The sequence below is a fragment of the Phaenicophaeus curvirostris genome, chromosome 1, assembly GCF_032191515.1.
Source record: "Phaenicophaeus curvirostris isolate KB17595 chromosome 1, BPBGC_Pcur_1.0, whole genome shotgun sequence".
Lineage (NCBI taxonomy): Eukaryota > Metazoa > Chordata > Aves > Cuculiformes > Cuculidae > Phaenicophaeus > Phaenicophaeus curvirostris.
This window is the reverse complement of record NC_091392.1, coordinates 172,797,268-172,817,759: the sequence shown is the minus strand read 5'-3', so window position 1 is coordinate 172,817,759 and position 20,492 is coordinate 172,797,268. Positions and strand designations below refer to the sequence as shown.

The following is a 20,492-nucleotide window of genomic DNA, read 5'->3' as shown; positions in this document are numbered from 1 at the left end:
ACGGAGGTGATCTACCTAGACTTCTGTAAAGCCTTTGACACAGTCTCCCACAACATCCTCCTCTCTAAATTGGAGAGACATGTATTTGATAGGTGGACAGTACAGTGGATAAGAAACTGGTTGAAGGGTCATATTCAGAGAGTAGTGGTCAATGGCTCAAAGTCCAGAGGAAGATCCATGACAAGTGGTGTCCCTCAGGGGTCTGTACTGGGACCAGTGCTATTTAATATCTTCATTAATGATATTTACAGCGAGATTGAGTGCACCTTCAGCAAGTTTGCAGATGACACCAAGCTGAGTGGTGTAGTTGCCACATCAGAAGGACAAGGTATCATCCAGAGGGACCTGGACAGGCTGGAGAAGTGGGCCTACGAGAACCTCATGAGGTTCAACAAGGCCAAGTGCAAGGTCCTACACCTGGGTCAGGGCAATCCCTGATTTCAGTACACGATGCGGGGGTGACATCATTGAGAACAGTCCTGCGGAGAAGGACTTGGGGGTCCTGGTCAATGAGAAGCTCAACATGAGCTGGCAGTGTGCACTTGCAGCCCAGAAGGCCAACCATATCCTGGGCTGCATCATAAGAAGCATGGCCAGCAGGTCAAGGGAGGTGATTCTGCCCCTCTGTTCCTCTCTTGTGAGACCTCATCTGGAGTACTGTGTCTAGTTCTGGAATCCTCAACATAAGAAGGATTTAGAAGCTGTTGGAACGGCTGCAGAGGAGGGCTACAAAGATGATCCAAGGGCTGGAGCCTGTTCAGCCTGGAGAAGAGAAGGCTCAGAGAAGATCTTATAGCGACCTTCCAGTACCTGAAAGGGACCTACAAGAAAGCTGGAGAGAGACTATTCATAAAGGCTTGTGGTGATGGGACAAGTGGGAACAGATATAGACTGGAAAAGGGCAGATTTAGACTAGACATTAGGAAGAATTTCTTCACCATGAGAGTGGTGACACACTAGAACAGGTTGCCCAGGGAAGCTGTGGATGCCCCATCCCTGGAGGTGTTTAAGGCCAGGTTGGATGGGGCCTTGGGTAACCTGATCTAGTGGGATGTCCCTGTCCATGGCAGAAGGGTTGGAACTAGATGATCTTTGAGGTCCCTTCCAACTGTAACTATTCTATGATTCTATGATCTATAAAGCCATATACTCTATTCTGGTAGTTCACATTCTCTAGGAGACAAAAATGTCAAGGCAACTGAATCAAAATCTTAATGACAGAACTGAAAAACAGTGAAAAAAACCACGGTCAAGACGTGACCATGAGTTACCACGAGACTGCTTTTCAGTACCATTTTACATTTACCAGCCTGAAGAGTCTCAGAGAGACTTGGCAGAAATTCTATTATGTCCCCTTCAAACATTAATAAGAGTCTAAAACTGCCATAAGGTAATGTTTCTTCCACTGCTCTGCTCCATCACAAAGCTCTGCAAAACTATAGCTTCAGAAGTACTGACAAGTACTACCAGTGTATGAGGTGCAAAGCAAGTTACTGTATGCATACAGTGCTAACAGCATCGGCATTGGGAGAAGTTGTCACAATAATCACTTGGCAGACAAGGTAAGCGAGTGAATGATCATGTTCTCACATAATGTTAAAAATATAAAAAAACTGTACATGCAGCGCGAAGAAGATTTGAGCTGCATAGTTTTATTTCAAATGGTATAAGAAAACGTGATCATTTATTTCAAAGGCAGCATTCACCTTGAGGAAGTCTGCAGATGACACCAAGCTGCATGGTGTAGTTGTCACACCGGGAGGACAGGACTGTCATCTAGAGGGACCTTGACAAGCTGGAGACTTGTACTTGTGTGAACCTCATGAGATTCAATGAGGCCAAAGCCAAGGTCCTGCACCTGCGTCAGGGCAATCCCCGTTTTCAACACAGGATGGGGGATGATGCGATTGAGAGCAGCCCTGCAAGAAGGACTTGGGAGCGCCGATTAATGAGAAGTTCGACACGAGTCAGCAATGCACACTCACAGCCCAAAGCCAACCCTATCCTCAGCTGCATCAAAAGAAGCATTGGCAGCAGGTCATGGGAGGTTATTCTGCCCCTCTACTATTCTCTCTTGAAAAACCCATCTGAAATATTGTGTCCAGTTCCGGAATTCCCAGTATAAGAAGGATATGGAACTGTTGGAACAGGTCTAGAGGAGGGCTACAAAGATGACCAGAGGAATAAAGCACTTCTGCAGTGAGGGCAGGCTGAGATAGTTGGGGTTGTTCTGCCTGGAGAAGAGAAGGCTCTGGGAAGACCTTATAATGGCCTTCCAGTACCCAAATGGTGCACATAAGAAAGCTGGAGAGGGACTTTTTCCAAGGGCATGGAGTGATAGGACAAGAATCACAGAATCACAGAATCACAGAATAACCAGGTTGGAAGAGACCCACCGGATCACCGAGTCCAACCGTTCCTACCAAACACTAAACCATATCCCTCAGCACCTCAAGAAGGAACGGCTTGAACTTGGAGGAGGAATATTTAGATTACACATTAAGAAGAAATTCTTCACCATGGCAGTGGTGAGGCACTGACACTTGTTGCCCAGGGAAGTTGTGGATGCCCACTCCCTGGAAGTGTTCTAGGCCAGGTTGTATTGGGCCTTGAGCAGCTGACAGGTGTCCCTGTCCGTGGCAGGGGATTTGGAACTAGATGATCTTTGGGGTCCTTTCCAGCCAAAACCATTCTATAATCATCACAGCAATAATCAAATCCCATTGGGATTTAATTTCTAATGAATATTTTTAAACACAGCTACACTAAAAAAATTACTTGAAGGAAAGCAACTGACACAGGTAGGGATGTATCAAAACTTTTCTTCAATATTCAGTATCTGTATGAAGGACAACAGGAAAGGAGATGCATGCAGTGGTATCAGGACTAAAAGAAAGGACAGACTTTTAAGGCTACATGCTAAAAAACTATCTACACACAAGCAAAACAGCACAGAAAGACAATGGTAGGGGGTGGAACCCAAATAATACTTACACCTACCTCTGCCCAAACCCATCACAGCAACTGTTGGCTCATCAAAGGCTTACCTGCACAAGCCCAGATGGACAAGAGACATTATAGCAGGTGGTAGGAACCCAAATTATTGTTTCAGGCTTCTCCCAGGGCTATCCCAGCAAAGCCTCTGCCTTATAGTCCATGTCTGACACTCACCCTATAAGTCAATATGATCAGCTCTCAAGACCACCTTTCAGACCAAACAGTGTTACTGCTTAGAGATATAAGGTACATTACAGGATGAAGAGGAAAATACATTTTGGGATTGTGCAGGACTTATTTTGCAGTGTTAAAGAACCAAAGACAGGGAAAAGGATGGAAGCTTGGTGATTTGGAGAGAAACAAGCATGGGAAAATAATAAGATAAGGGGAGAAATAGGCCAGCTCCATGTAAAGAGTTTGCAATACCCTGTACCTGACCAGCACAACCTGTCTTAACTCATGAAACTATATTTCCAGCTATTTTCCTGGGTGAGATGTTCTACTTAGTGCGTACATGTGTGTGCAGGCCCATGTGTCAGAAACAAGATCAGACCATGAGTTAAAGGGACAACAGACAAGCACCTGAGCTGCCAGAGTGAGTGAACTTAAGTATCAGCAAGTTGAGAAGCGTGAAGTTGAAGTTGTGTGTGTATGTTTATAAGAACAAGGCCACAAGGGGAGGTGCCTGTCCGAGGGATCAGGGGAGCCTCAACAGCTGCCCAGGAGCTCTGTCTGTGTATATGCACACACATCCACGTGTCTTTCTGTGAATGAAGAGGTCTGTGTCGACAACTGGAAGAAGTCTGCAGCTTCAGAGGCTCATGAAGCTCAGTGACCCAGGTGCCAGTACAAGGAAGTCTGTGAAATGGCTGCCAGCAACCAGATAGTGAGTTTGTGAACCTGCTTACTGCAGGGATTCACATTCTACATGTTTCCCCACTAACAGATCTTCATCTTTATCAGTCAAAGAAGGTACCAGGATGACACTCATGCTGCTGTTTGTGGTTATCTGTATGGCCTGCCATGTGCATACATATAAATATGCACAGGTTGCATGAATCTGATTGTGCGGGTGCCTATAGGAAATATACAGTCAGCCTCACTGCTGGTTGGACCTGCGGGGCACGGAGCTAAAACAGCCTCACTTCTCTTGGGTTATAGGATTACATTTCGCTTACATTTTCCTTCCCTTACAGAAGGAAAGAACTATTTTACCCAAGAGGGCTCACACAATCATGGCCACCTTTGCAGTAAGATCAGATATTCTTAGCACAGGAACAGTTTTTGCTACTTAAAATACTAGAATCATTCATAGAGTCATTTAGGTTACAAAAGACCCTTACAATCACAGAGTCCAAAAGGGCTTAAAGCCCACAAACTTGTTATGAAACATTATACTATGATCTCCTTCACTGTTTGAAACAATAAACTGTATTCTAGACAATGCCAAAATACATAGAACACTGCAATACACAGTACTAATGAAAGAGACAAAAGTTTAGATAAGCAGCATTCACTCCCTCAGAGTTGAATTCAGACTTACTGTAAATGGGGTATCAGAATTTGAATCACTGATAGTGAGAATATTAGCTGTAAGAGCCAAAATGCAGCAACCATCACAGCATGAATGGCAAAGTTTTATTTGCTTCTTATTTCATAGGCTATTATTCCACTGAAGCCTATGAAACAACAAAGTTATTTTAAGCAAACATCATGGACCTGAAAATCAAAGTTAGAGAGATCTGCAACACAAATCATCTGGCTTATCATATTTTCTGATCAGATCCCTAGAAAGTACATCTATTTGTGCTTTCCTTTTGATATTCGTAAAGACTACTTATACCATTCTGTTAGACAATGGTGTCTATTGAACTCACACTTGATAATGCAGGAATCAATGGATTAGTTATTGCTAGACTAATTGCTGGCTCAATAGCTTCTTAAGACATCACCTCCTAACAGAGCTGCTGTTTAAGCAGGAATGAAAGGTATTCCCTGCCATCCCGCCTCCTTCACCTTCCCCTCCTTTAATTAATACATCATAACATCTACTGCTATATTAAGAAATTCTGCAATAATACAATAAAATCTAACATGGGCATGCATAAGCACATTCATTATCACTGAAAGAATTCCCTTGTTCTGCCAGTGCTTCACTCAGGCCTTGATTCAATGCCTTTCTCATTAACAGGGGATCACCAGTCAGATGAGAATGGGACATCCATGGAAAAATCTGATGGCCTCATCAGCTACTACTGAGGGAACAAGACTTGCTAAGGGAATTCATAGGACTGTCCATCCAGTTAGCAACTGGAGGTCATGTCTAACACAAAACTGACATATGCAGGATGCCTTGGCAATCGTTATATTCAGTATCATTCTTATAAACACAGATGTTCTATTTTAAAATAGAGTTTTAATTGCTTTATATTGCTGAATTTGAACTAAGTGTAAAAACACAAGTACTACAAGAAATTATTGATCATATTTTAGTTCAAGTTGTCATAACTGTCAAAGCTGGGGTGCTTACGCTCAATTAACTGAACAATTTAGTCTGCAGGTGATTAAGCATTTGCAGACAATAACTCCTAGAATAATCTAAACAGCAGAAAACAGTTATTTTCAGAGGAATGTTACTTACACCTCTGATTTGTGAATGTTCTAGAAACCAACAAATTAATATGAATCAACTAAAATGGCTGGTCTTATTATCACAGAAAGGAAGTGGGTAGGGAAGAAGGAAAATGATTTAGCAGCGGTGGTTACCTACATCAAGGATAGAACATTACATCACCTGGGTCTTCTTTCTTCTTCATATCCAGACTGAAGCCCTCAGACCCAAACAGGCAATGAAACAGTAAGCACAACATCAGAAAAAAAAAAAAAGAAGTAGTACTAGGAGATTTTTGTATAACAACTTCCAGCAGTGTTTCATGAGACTTTTACCGAGGTAATTTGGACTATGAATATTGGTATTGATGCATCTCAACTAACAACAGCTGTTTATTGTGTACAGATTAGATTCATAAAATGAGACTAAAAATTCACTTTATAATTTGCATATAGAGTGTGTTTCCTATTGCACATATTTGTAGCAAAAAGCTTGCATACAACATCTAATAGGTCTCCAAAATTAAAAGTTACTGTGCACACTGTCCACATATCTAGCCAGAAGGATTTCATCTGAAAAGGGATGCTAGCCATACTTAAAGTTGTGGACATAATCCAACATGTCATCACTGGCTAAGCAACCTAAATTTAGTTAAATACACAAAACACTATGACCATTAGCTGTGTTTCTTTATAAACACTATTTAGACTTGTATTTACTGCAGTTATTGGATCTCAGCATTTAGAAAAAAAAATAGCAGCTGTACCAAATCAGCAGGTAGCAGATGGAAGAATTAGTTAGGGTTTTGCAGGATATGCAAGTTATGAAAGTGAGCCTGTCATGAAGGACAGCAAAGGGGGTTTACAGCTGAAACATTATCTGAAGTCACACACAAAAAAGTCTTAAAATTCACAAAAAAAGGTATCCTTTTTCAAAGTAAGTAGTACTACACTGCAGTGGCTTTGCCATGGAAGATACAATTCATGATATATTAAAGAAGAAATAAAGGACTAAAGTTCCTTTGTCTACCACAGCAAGTCACTCCTTGACATTTCCCGTCTTTTTTGTTCTTGGAGATGGAGCTTACCAGATTAGATATGATGTCTTTTGGTCTGGACCCAAGGTAACATATCAACTCAACAGCTGCACCATACCATGTGGATCTGAGGTTTCTGGCACTAGCTCTGATTCCTGCACTTTGTTATAGCACAAAAAACAGTGATGCCTGGAACACGTAAAGCATGCAAATCAAGTCATGCAAAGTCCTCTAATATTATGGTTGAGCCCAACAGATCGGATGCCCTTGAAACAACAATAAGAACCACTATTGTATCTCTTCATATCTCATTTCTCCAGCTGTATCAAGCACAATCTATCTACACCAATTTCATAAAACAGAAATAGTAAAATACTGTTCTCCATTACCACTACAAATCCCCCTGCAGAGCTCTGGGACGTTCCAAGAGAAGAAAATTAACCTAAAGGCTTCAGATCAAAATGCTACATAGTAACCATCAGCTTGGATCTTTGTTTTCTTCACCACATAAATAGCAAACTTACCACCCAAGAGAGGTTCATACAGTATGTATCACTAGAGGATGCCACTGAGTTACAGAACAATATTTATTCTAAAGAGGTAAGCAACCCAGTATCAGAGAAAAGTCCTGATTACATGAAATATGCTTTCCCACAAATGAAGTACAATTACTTCCGATACCTCATTATGAAAAGACAGGATGGCAGAATTGTTCCATTTTAGCCTAAACTGTGTCATCAGAAGTACAAGACAGTTTTGTTTCTTCCCCTCCGTACTCCCATTCTCATGAAGACACACACACACAGATGGACCATCGAGACACTGTTGACAATCACTAAGCACAATTTCTGATACAAAACCTTCATTTCCTGGCTGAAAGCTTAAAGACAAGAATAATTCTTTTATCTTTGTTCCTTCTCTAGGTGTCCTTCTCACTGCCATCCTCAATTTTCAGGTTCAAATGTTTTTGACTGCCTGCTGTTTATATACTCAATAAACACAACTTCACATCTAGAAAATCAGCTTAAGTAGCTACAATGTAGCTTAATACCCCAGACATTTTTGCCAGTCATTTTTTTTTAAAGAGACTGAGAGCTCAGTTATGCCAGTCTACTGTAACACCTTCATGTAGGCACATGACAAAGCATTAGTAAACCATTAACAACATAGGAAGGACAGACGGAAGGATGTATGGACAATAAAGCAAACTACTCCCAGGTCTTCATTTGAAATAATTATTATTCTTAGTGCATGGGGAACACACAGGAGAATATGGATAGCATCAATTTGTTTCAGTGTCTTCGGAAGTAAAAAGCAAACCACTATTTTCCCTTACCAGTAAAAAATATTTCACATAAGAACAAAGAACTTATTTCCAATGATTGTGAGTCGAAGACCTCTTAATGTCTTCTTCCTCCTCAAAGCTCCACAAGATTAAAAAAAGTATATTCTTTCCTTGAGAGTCTAATTGCTCTACAAGATTAACTTCTTAATGTATGAGAAATTCCACTGGTAGCAGTAAAGCTTTTACTAAGAGAAAGACTTGCATAAACCGAAATAGACAGAAGAATCCCTTTCATCAGATGACTTCTTATTCCTAAAACACTCCTTCTCCCAGAGATTATTTTACCTTTGTTGAGAGCAAATCATTTAACCAATGGCAGAAAATCGTAGAATCATAGAATCACCAGGTTGGAAGAGATACACCGCATCATCAAGTCCAACCGTTCCTATCAAACACTAAACCATATCCCTCAGCACCTCGTCCACCCGTGCCTTAAACACCTCCAGGGAAGGTGAATCAACCACCTCCCTGGGCAGCCTGTTCCAGTCCCAATGACCCTTTCTGTGAAGAATTTTTTCCTAATGTCCAGCCTAAACCTTCCCTGGTGGAGCTTGAGGTCATTCCCTCTTGTCCTGTCCCCTGTCACTTGGGAGAAGACGCCAGCACCTTCCTCCCTACAACCTCCTTTCAGGTAGTTGTAGAGAGCAATGAGGTCTCCCCTCAGCCTCCTCTTCTCCAGGCTAAACAACCCCAGCTCTCTCAGCTGCTCCTCATAAGACCTGCTCTCCAGCCCCCTCAACAGCTTTGTTGCTCTTCTCTGGACTCACTCCAGAGCCTCAACATCCTTCTTGTGGTGAGGGGCCCAGAACTGAACACTGTACTCAAGGAGTAGTCTCACCAGTGCCGAGTACAGAGGGAGAATAACCTCCCTGGACCTGCTGGTCACACTGTTTCTGATACAAGCCAAGATGCCATTGGCCTTCTTGGCCACCTGGGCACACTGCTGGCTCATGTTCAGTCGGCTGTCAACCAACACCCCCAGGTCCCTCTCCTCCAGGCAGCTTTCTAGACAGACTTCTCCTAGTCTGTAGCACTGCATAGGGTTGTTGTGCCCCAAATGCAGGACCCGGCATTTGGCCTTGTTAAACTTCATGCCATTGGACTCTGCCCAGCGGTCCAGCCTGTTCAGATCCCTTTGCAGAGCCTCCCGACCCTCCAGCAGATCGACACTTCCACCCAGCTTAGTGTCGTCTGCAAACTTGCTAAGGGTGTGCTCAATGCCTTCATCCAGGTCAGTGATAAAGACATTGAACAGGGCTGGACCCAGCACTGAGCCCTGGGGAACCCCACTTGTCACTGGCCTCCAGCTGGATTTCACACCATTTCCCACCACTCTCTGGGCCCGGCCAGCCAACCAGTTTTCCACCCAGGACAGCGTGCACCTGTCCAGGCCAGAGGCTGACAGTTTCTCAAGCAGAATGCTGTGAGAAACTGTGTCAAAGGCTTTGCTGAAGTCCAGGAAGACCACATCCACAGCCTTTCCCTCATCCAGCAGCCGAGTCACTTTGTCATAGAAGGCGATCAGGTTAGTTTGGCAAGACCTGCCTTTTGTGAACCCATGTTGACTGGGCCTGATCACCCGGTTCTCTTGCATGTGCTTCATGATAGCACTCAAGATCACCTGCTCCATGACTTTCCCTGGCACTGAGGTCAGACTGACAGGCCTGTAGTTCCCTGGATCCTCCCTGCGACCCTTCTTGCAGATGGGCACAACATCAGCCAGCCTCCAGTCCAGTGGGACTTTCCCAGTCTTCCAGGACTGTTGGAAGATGATGGAAAGGGGTTTGGCCAGCACATCCGCCAGCTCCTTCAATACCCTTGGATGAATCCCATCCGGCCCCATAGACTTGTGGGTGTCCAGTCGGGCTAGCAAGGCTCTGACCACCTCCTCTTGGATCACGGGAGCCTCATTTTGCTCCTCTATATCCTGGGTTTGTACACAGACAGAACGACTTTCTTTACAATTAAAGACTGAGGCAAAGAAGGCATTAAGTACCTCAGCCTTTTCCTCATCCCCTGTCACTGTTGAGTCTAGAACTGTGTGCAGTCACATCTTGAATGCATACAACATATTTCACCCCGAATCTTGTTTCTCTATCTACCAGAAGTTATACAGTCTTTTTTCTCTTTAGAGCAGCTGCTATGAAGTCAATCAACATAAATTAATAAGGAATTTCAGTATATATTTCATTTTTGTCTACATAATAAATATTTTTAATAGTTTTTTGTTAACATGCAGGGGTTTTTTAATGGTTATGAGCTTTACAATACAACTTGGCAAAATGTGGAACATTCGAGGTGGAAAACAGGCTTGCTCCCACAGTAATCTTGCTGGTAGATAATTTCTCAGACATGTTCTGGCCACTCCTCTGTGGAATAAGAATAAAATTCCTGCCTTTATAGTTTGTAAACAAACAAGCTAGAAGAAGCATGTGTTGAATGTGTAAAAAAAAAACCAAAACACAAGTGTTTCTGAACTTAATGTGGATTCATCACTACAAGCAGATAATTCATTAGCGTCGCAGGAATAATCCAACACAACTCAAATAATGAAAAGCAGTCTGCATTTTAGGCTCTTAAAATGTTGCTAACTTACCTTAAAAAAAAAAAAAAGTTCCTGGTCACAATTATACAACATTATATTTGTAAGAAAAAGACTTGGAGTAATAAAATAAATAGTTATACGGCATAATGAAGTAGAGAGCAAGTTAACATAAAAATTATCGTCTATCCTGTAGAAAGGAAATACATTATTTCATTTAAAGCTACAAAAATCAAGTAAACTTAAGCCTTCAGTTTCTCAATCTTCGCTTGCTACAATTTCCCCCCTTGTTGTAAAAGGGATTTGGAGAAACTACCACTGTCAGATTTTGTGTTTGGTATGAAATTTCAAACCCACTCTGCTCTAAGCCACATTTAAGTTGCCAAGGACTCAGACAATTAGTACTATTAGCTGTTTACCAAAACGAGATACAAAGAATAAACCAACCAAAAACTCAGAAGAACATAAACTGTCAGTTGGAAAGCACAGCCTTGTTCCAAGATGAACAAACTATCCACCTTTAAAAGCATAAACCACTGCAACATACAAGTTTTTTTTTTTCCTGTTAGCCTTCTGCTAAACAACTGTTCTTTCCCTTTTTAAAAAAAGAAAAATGTATATGGACAATTTAGTACTACTTTACAGGTGATGTTTCTTTAGTCTGTAAAAAACCACACATAGAAGCCCTTCAGTATGCTTTAAGAAATCTCAGGAGCAAGGGAGAGGATAGCTTACTACCGGGCTATCAAGCTCTTTGTTCTCATTCCAACAAACACAATAAACCTGATGACTTATGGTGGTTACCATTACAAGTTAGACAAGTGCAATAGGCTAAGGAAAGGACGAGTGCCACAGGGCAGCCAGCTAGCCTCTTCAACAACGAAAAAAATAAAACACAAAGCAACAAAACCAAACAAATAGCAACATCTTGTGCACCCAGACTACAACCCTTACATAACACTACCAAAATCAATTTCTGGTTACCAGAAGAAGCTTTTGCTTAGAGAGAACTGTGAACATTTTCTCAGTTCAAGATAAAGCACAAGTTCATAGATTCATGGTTGTATTATCTACCCATCTGACCCAAGTTTCTTAATAACAATTTCCAGCCTATGAAACTCTGCTAAAAAAAAACCAGCAACAGGTCATTTAATTCAATCTAGGAGCAACAGGTGGAGGCAATATGCTCAACACTACCAACTTTGCACATCTCATCAACAATTACCAAACCATTGTTTCTCATGCTAGGAAACAGCAGTGTTTCTCAGCATAAGGGTGTTGTACACTGTACAGCATAAAACTCTCTATATTTAAGCTCTGTTATGCAAAGAAGTACTTCAGCAAGAACTCTGTCTGACTGAGTGGTAACAGCTGATCATTAGATGCCTACAGAACATTACATCCTCAGTAAAATCAAATACACTGTAGAATGATCCACTTAAAGAAAAACTATTCTTACCTACAAAAGAATAGTATGGACACTTAAATAGCAAGAAAAAATCTGCTTTGTGTAACAGAAACTCATCTGCTACTCAGGAGATAGCTGAAGTTTCAGAAAGACAGCGTTAGCATGACACTGAATATACCTGACATTGCTTGAAGCCAGCATGAGTAAGTTTTACAAGCAACTGTTAATTTGTTAAGACAGCCATGCAACTTAAGTAACTGATATTACACATGCATTCACAGATATCTTAACTATACCACATCTAAACTGGCAACATGACCTGTATTAAGCTAATTTAGCCATGATTAGAGCATACTTCAAACCAATGCATAGACTTTAGCTATTTGCACTGAGTATGTTACAGATAATTAACAGGTTAGTGAGACTTAGTCAATTAACTAAATTAATTCCACCAGTAAGACAGTTTCTGGTATCAATAAGGTTATTTCTTTTGTATTAGCCTTAAGGTTATCAGATCAGCAAAGCCAAATCAAAACTTAAGTTATCTTACCACGTCATCTGTCAGTGTCTTGATATTTAAGTGCTGTAAATCAAACAGGAAACCAGTCATGTCAAAACTGTACAGTTATAAACAACAAAAAAAAAAAACCCAAGCAATAAGTTTTAGTTGCTGTTGTTGAAAATAAGATGCAAGTTAAACAATACTGAATCATGCCACTTGAAATGAAGTAATAATTTCTCGGCAAGTTGTATTTTATTGGCTTACAGTTTTACAGGGCATATAGTGTACATTCAAAAAAATCTTTGGTCTGATCCTTAGACAGAATAATAGCAGAAGAATATAAACCAAGCACACCTTGAATCAAGTTGTGTTTTATTATGTTATATAGCTAAGTAGACTAGAACTGAAGACCTGTTCATAATTCCACTACTAGAATTGTATCTTCTCTAAATGGCTGTGGGAACACCACAAAGGAATCGGTCCAGAGATTTTTAAACTCCGCAGAAGAACATGGAGTTCCTCAACAGTTCAAAACTGCCTGCCAAGATGCAAAACTCGGATAGATAGGACTGTTGACTACTCTCAAGCTATGCCTGTGTGACAAGCAGAAAACGAAGTTATGAGCAGAAGCTGACATAAGCATTTATTAGCAGTAACATATAAAAATCTATATATCACTAGCTGCTCTGTGAGACAACAGTTCCTGAACCTACTTTTATGGTCTCCACTGCACACTGACAAACAGAACAAGTGCTAGGGCACACAGCTCTTGCACAAAACTGAAAAGCAAACATTGGCAACTGATGAGTCAGTGTTGCAGAGATTCCATTTATAGTTCTAACGAACAGGCTGAGGACAGACTTGGCAGGGAAATGGGAAGAATGTGAAGTCACATACTTAGTGAGACAGACTGTTCCCATATTCCTAGACTCCCCTCACTGCCTAGTGTGCAAGGTTTGGCAGAAGCTATGGCAACTGTCAACAGATATATCCAAATTTATCATATTTGCAAACTCTTACTTTGTCTTCACCAAGCCAACAACACTTGGTCATCAGTACTTAGGACACCTTCCCTGGCTCTTCCCTCAGAATTAAGGAACAATTTGCAACAACTCAAATATCCTATAACAGTTCTACTCTGAGTATTGTTAAATTGAGGAAGAAGCATCATGGCTATGAAGTTAAAAATAAAAAGCAAGGGAAGTGCAAGGACACACTCAGTACTCAGTGACATAGTCCAGGTTCCACCATCAACAATAAAAATCGGAGTAAAGTCAGTAGTGATTTTCAATGATAATCTCATTCCACGTTCTAACAGATGAGAATTTTTAAAAAATGAAAACAAAGTGAAAATATTTCAGTCCAGTCAGGAAACTGAAGGTCTTTATCCCAGCCTTCCCAGTGGTGTTTTCATGCTGCAGGAGTAACTCAGATTTTTGCCCCACACACTGCTAAGGAGCTGGGGTTTATGACTTGTTCTTCCCATCCTGCTCAATAGCTACAAAGACAGCATGAGCCTTAATTTCTGTCATTTGCAAGCGCTCACTTTACATTTTGCAAGTTGCTGTTATAATACTTCTATCCTTAAGTGATCAAAACTGCAGGAGTAAACACTAACATATGGTCTAACATCGCAGCAGCTTGGTAGCAAAGAACATAATTTATTCCTTTTTCATACACACAACTTAAATCACTAAGCCTTAAGCAACACACAGATACCATTGTGTAGCAATTCTAACATGGTAGGAGACTTAGTAATCTGCTTAGAATGAAAATCTGCATTATATGCTTTGAGCTGGGGTTCACTTCCACTTAGCCACAGATGCTGGTTATTGTTCTGCTGCTCTGTACAGATCTCATCATCATCCCTGGAATTAAGGCAGTATTTTTCAGATTCCAGTCTCATTCTTTGAAGAAGACAAAGTTAATGAGATAGTTGAAGCCAGTGTTGTACCTTTCACAGAATCACACAGAATCACTAAGTTGGAAAAGACCCCCAGGATCATTGAGTCAAACCATTCCTATCAACCACTAAACCATGTCCCTCAGCACCTCATCCATCTGTCTTTTAAATACCTCCAGGGATGGTGACACAATCACCTCCCTGGGCAGCCTGTCCCAGTGTCCAGTGACCTTTTCTGTGAAAATTTTTTTTCCTAATGTCCAGCCTAAATCTCCCCTGGTGGAGATTGAGGCCATTCCCTCTTGTCCTGTCCCCTGTCACTTGGGAGAAAAGGCCAGCTCCCTCCTCCTTTTCACAACCTCCTTTCAGGTAGTTGTAAAGAGCAATAAGGTCTCCCCTCAGCCTCATCTTCTCAAGGCTAAACAACCCCAGGTCTCTCAGCTGCTCCTCATAAGGCCTGTTCTCCAGCCCCTTCACCAGCTTCGTAGCTCTTCTCTGGACAGACCTCAGAGCCTCAACATCCCTCTTGCGATGAGGGGCCCAAAACTGAACACAGTATTTGAGGTGCAGTTTCAATTAAGCTGTGAAATTCAGCAATGGGATTTACTGTAGTAAAGGGTGAAAAGTTCCCAATTTTGTATAATAGACATCACTGACCCAGGTCATGTGATTAATTAGTAATAAAAGACTACCATGCAACCAATTAAGGACACCATAGTGGTATAAGAAACTCAATATACAGTAGAGAAGCCTAAAAATACCAGCATAAGACATTTTTCAGGCAACATTGCAGGGTCTGGTTCAAAAGTAACTCCTACAAGAAAGTAGATCTACTTAACCAGCACCCTTCTATCAATATTGGTGACATTGTATCTAGATATTTCTTTTTAAAACAGGAGAAAGCCCATACAAACTACAACCTAATATTCAGATCTTTTAGCACTTTAATATTAATGGGCTGAATGACTTGCAGTAAGACATCTCAAAAGACTTATTCTGTAAATTTTACTTTATAATACTTTACAGCCAGAAGAGCTGGTTAAAACATGAAACTCAGGTGATCCTTCCCCCTCTCCCTCACAAAGTCCTTCTTTTCTGGCAAGGTTATACAAAGTAAAATGAGTTGCCAACTTTCCTGGTCTTCTGTAGTTTTCAGGGATACAGCTATGCGGAACACTGCATGCTGTCTTATCAACAAAATCTCACCACACTTGATCTTCTAATGGCATTAAGTTTAGAGGAGTGCTGTGACTCAACAGGAGTATATTTTTATTTTTGTCAGGCCAAACAAATTCTAATAAGGGATAAAAAGTAACTAGACCTCGGTTAGGTGTTGGCTGAAGTGCTTTATTACCACAGGAACATATTTTTATCTTTAGGCCTGAGCACGTCAGTTCACAGAAGTAAGACATTCTGCTGCAGTGAACAGGTTGCCTTAAACATAAGCCAGGCTTATTTACTTGCTTGCCTGAGTAATATTCCTGCAATATTCAATTACTTCTAAAAACATGATGTAAGCTTACAGAACACTGCTTTGCAATGGACAAAAATATTATTATGCTATTCAGAGCCTTCCATGAACTACTCCAGAATAATAACATTACTGGTTTTGAGAACATGGTAGCTTTGTACAAGTATTCCTATAGTCTGTTTATCAAGCAGAAAGATATGGAAAATTAAAAAACAAATTAAAGATAATTTTAACTAAATTACCACCCTGTTTTCTACTCAAAGAGATAGAAAACCATGAAGAGATTAAGGAGTTAATTAGGACCCTTTACAAGTCTAGATTTATCAGTAGTACCTACAGCTGGAGAAGTGGAAGTATCACCATTGCTTAGTCTTCAGCTATACAAACACATTTACAAACAACTAACATTTTGAAATTACATTTTCCAGGGCAACTTAGTTTTCAGTCTGGAACACAGAGGAAGAGGTTTTCCAGCGGAGCAGAATCAGTTCGGTTAAAGCTGCCACAATTAAAAAGAAGTGCATAGATATATCATTTTTGAAGAAAGCAAGCAATCTGACATGGTGTTACCCCTATTGAAGATTATGTCCCTCTGACATCCTTGTAAGTAACTGATGTCATTAGTCATGGGATATACACGTACCTTCAGTGTACAGCACAGCATTATTGATAAGCTGTCAAAAGGCCTGATCTCAAAAATATCAAAAATAGCAAGAGCCCTAGACAGAAACCTAAAAGGCACAACAGGACATAATAGCTGAGGTTCACAACACATGCATGACAGCAAGAAGGCTACTCACAGAACAGAGTACTGTCTCTTGAAAAGGTCATACCTGATGAAGCCATTTGTGATGCAACTTCTGCACCACCCAGCTAGCACAAGTAAGTCAAATACTACCTGGCTTCATAGAAATTCACAGCAAAGAATCTCATTGTCGTATAGAAAAGTATGATCTTATACTGCACATCCAAACAGTAGGACATACTGAAAGTTAATCTGCAAGACACAGTTTAACAAGTTGAATCACTGTCTATGCAATTATCCCAGTCAGCTCTGGGTCGAGACAGCGAAATGAAGCAAAGAAATAAGAAATGTCACTTAATTGGATCAACAGTACTAGTTTGATCTTTTGTGTCATTTGATTTATTTCTCTGTCTTTGCATATGCATATTTATAAACAAAATTCTATCTAAATGCAGTACAAGCTGTCCAGGCAAACAGGACCAGAATGCAAAAGATTGTCAATGTCTCACATAGGACTCTGGTTTCATGTCACTAGCATTTTCTCACAGGATCCTGCACAGGATCTTGAGCAGCTAAACATGAATTTCAACATGTGTGCCTTCCACCAGACTTGATTTTGGATCTTCATTTTTGCCCTCCTTGTGGAATCAAAACAAACAAAACCACATACTACACAATCTTCCCAAAAAAAAAAAAAACCACATGGGTATAGCTCCAGATACATCAAGAAGAGGACAGAGCCTACACGTAGCTCTGAGGAAGAAAAAAAAAGTAAGGGAGGAAAAAAAAGGGTTTAAGCAAGATGCAATGAGTTTTAAAAGAACTGGCTAACTTAAGCCTGAATGCTGAAACTAGGTAAGTAGGTATATATAATCAAACAATCCCCTCTGTACCTCTTTAAATTAGAAAGTGAGAAAGAACTCATCACACGCTGCCCATTAATTCTATAACCAAAAAGAATCAACACTAGCTGTTTTTTCCCCAAAGGCTATTCTCCAGCAGAAATATTGCTAGAAGACTGAAGCAGGAACTGCAAGGAAACCTGTAGACTCAGTTAGAGACATGTAAATTGGATGATTACGGTGGATGCTATTACTTTAGGATCTCCTTTGTCACAATATTCCCTCAGTCATTTTACTACCTCAGTCCCTAAGTGCAATTTAGAAACTGCTGTATTACCCCTCAGCAATTCCTATTTTAATTTTCCGTATACTACTTCAGCATTTATTTAATGGCTTTATCACACACTCTCTGTTGCTTGGAAAGCAGTCTGAAAAGCAATCAGGGGCAAAATTATCTTAACAAGACAGCTTCTACACAGTAATATTCTTTAGACATTGATGAGTTAAACTCAAAATTGGTGCTTACAGGTAAGATTATATAACAAAGTGCTAGAACACAGCACTAAAATTTAATATCATAACCCACAGTGTTAATTCATGCCAACAAAAATAACAGCATGAGGAATTTACAATTTTACAAAGCTGCAATAAAGTGTTTTAGGTAACATCTGTTCAGCAATCATTTCTTTAAAAGACTAATTTAGATTCAAGGTCTTACACTGCAGCGTAACTGCAGCAATAATTCAGTCACTTCATAATTAAAGATATTGACACAGATCGGTCTTACCTTTCTTCTCTATGCCAGTGAAGTGGAAGTGCTTTTGCTCTTAACTACATCTTTCTTTGATTTACAGACACTGTTAAATGCAAGTGTTAATTTGTTTATTTTTAACAGATTGGTGCAAACAAAAAAAGCCTTCTTAACTCATATAAATTTCATAAACAACTTAATCAAAAAGATGACCTGAAAGTCATAGAATCATAGAATGGTTTAGGTTGGAAAGGCCCTTAAAGATCATCCAGTTCCAAAGCCCCTGCCATGGGCAGGGACACCTCCCACTAGATCAGGCTGCCCAAGGCCCCATCCAACCTAGTTTTAAACACCTCCAGGTATGGGGCATCAACAGCTTCCCTGGGCAACATGTGCCAGTGCCTCACCACCCTCACTGTGAAGAAATTCTTCTTTATGTCTAGTATAAATCTGCCCTTCTCCAGTTTATACCTATTGTCCCTCGTCCTACCACTACAAGCCTTTGTAAACAGTCCCTCCCCAGCTTCCTTGTAGGCCCCCTTCAGGTACTGGAAGGCCATTATAAGATGTCCTCAGAGCCTTCTCTTCTCCAGGCTGAACAACTCCAACTCTCTCAGCCTGTCCTCAAGGCAGAGGAGCTCCAGCCCTTTGATCATCTTTGTAGCCTTCCTCTGGACCCACTCCAACAGCACTGAGGACAAGCCAATGGTATAGTGAAATTAACAGAAACACCTGTAGTTTCTATAAAATGTAGAACCAGTAAAGTGCAATTGGAAGTCACAATCTAGGCACTAATTTTTATGATTTCCAAACATTTATAAGAAAAAATAAAAAAAATATCAAGGACAGGAAGTGAGCAAGCTATTGCTATTTCCACACCCCCCCAATAGATTTCAAGTTTACTGCTTAATGCATACGCAGAAAACAGGCATTATCTCTGGGATTCTTCAATTAATTTCCTCTTTTTACAAAGCTCCAGCCTTCAATGGCGAATGTAAGAGCTTCCAGTAAACTGACGTACCACAGAGTATCTTTCACTCTTTTAAGAGTCCCACTTGTGCAAAACCTTTGGACCTGCTGAGCAATGCCAAGCTAGTATGTGCTTCAAAATTAACCATTAGTCTTCTTTTTTTTTCCAATGATTCTGTAAAAGAACAGAGAAAACTAAGAACTAACAACTCGTTCACTTCTGAGAAGCTGGTTTATTCAGAAAGGCAATACTTCAAGATGATATTTGATTGGAATCAACCACTATAACCGTTTAACCCAAAGACTCTTTTCTCCCCCATGAAGTGGGTTTTAAATAGTCAGATTTTCCTTCTGCTAAACAAGAATTTTCTTTCAGGAACAATAAAAAAGGAAGTACATGTTAACGATGTCAGCTTTGTCAACCAGCAATCCTATTTCACCTCAAGGTTTGTCAGGGAATCAAATTTGTTTTCAGATTAGCATATCTGCTGTGACAGATCGATATGTTCCATTGATTGGAAGGGCCCAACCTGGAACTTATTTTCAAGCCTTTTGCACTGAGGCAAAATTAGACTAATACTGTCTGGATGACCAGAGTTCATTGAATCTAACAGTCAATTTCATCCACATTTGACAAACATACAAGAGATCACAAACATAATTCAGGTGACATCAAGTATGGCACCAAGTACCTCAAACACAGAAAAGGCTACAGCCCACATCTACAAATGCATTACACACAATTCAAAGGGGTGAAGGAAGTTTTCTATATTCTGACACAAACCTAATCTAACTAATTAAAGTATATTGAAAATGTATTATGGGAAGAGTTATATGCGAACAAGTAAACACAGATGTACCATCTATACCCACTACCCATCACACCCAAAAAAAAAAAAAAAAAACAGGAAGGAGAGTTTTAATAGCTGAGTGATAAATATTATGTTCTGCAATATATTAGGGCAGAAATTTACAAATCAATAGAAAGAAAAGCAAATTTCATGTACCCTTCAAATAAACTAATCCAGACCAAGAAGGCGGTTGCTAACTACAACTATTACAATAATTGTAACTGTACCACTGTGTATGTTTCTTCACCAGAAGTTATTAGCCAGGACAAGACAGGTAATGGAGACTATAGTTCAAAGGTTACAGTAGCTACAGCAGTTCCTCATGTTTTCAGGCATGGAGCAGCCTGCTGCTCTTTAGTAACAATTAAATTCCACAGATAACATTTGTAAACTGTAAGCCTCACGACTGTTTACATGAAGACCAAGACAATAAACTCTATTCAAGAAATATTCAGCTGATTCTTCTTATGGTCACTCAGTGAGTTAATGGCATACCTAGAACACAATCCATGTTCAGAG

At 40.3% G+C, this 20,492-nt stretch overlaps 1 protein-coding gene across 2 annotated transcripts in view; it reads right to left on the bottom strand.

The window, feature by feature from the left end:
* Positions 1-20,492, bottom strand: part of DIAPH3 (diaphanous related formin 3) — a 220,033-nt gene that overhangs the window by 194,734 nt on the left and 4,807 nt on the right. For both annotated transcript variants that reach the window (XR_011339412.1, XM_069880558.1), the window contains exon 2: positions 12,490-12,522. Coding sequence is in view for 1 of the 2 variants with exons in the window: in XM_069880558.1 (XP_069736659.1) it covers positions 12,490-12,522 (33 nt within the window). In the remaining variant the exon portion in view is untranslated. The remainder of the gene's footprint in view (positions 1-12,489; positions 12,523-20,492) is intronic.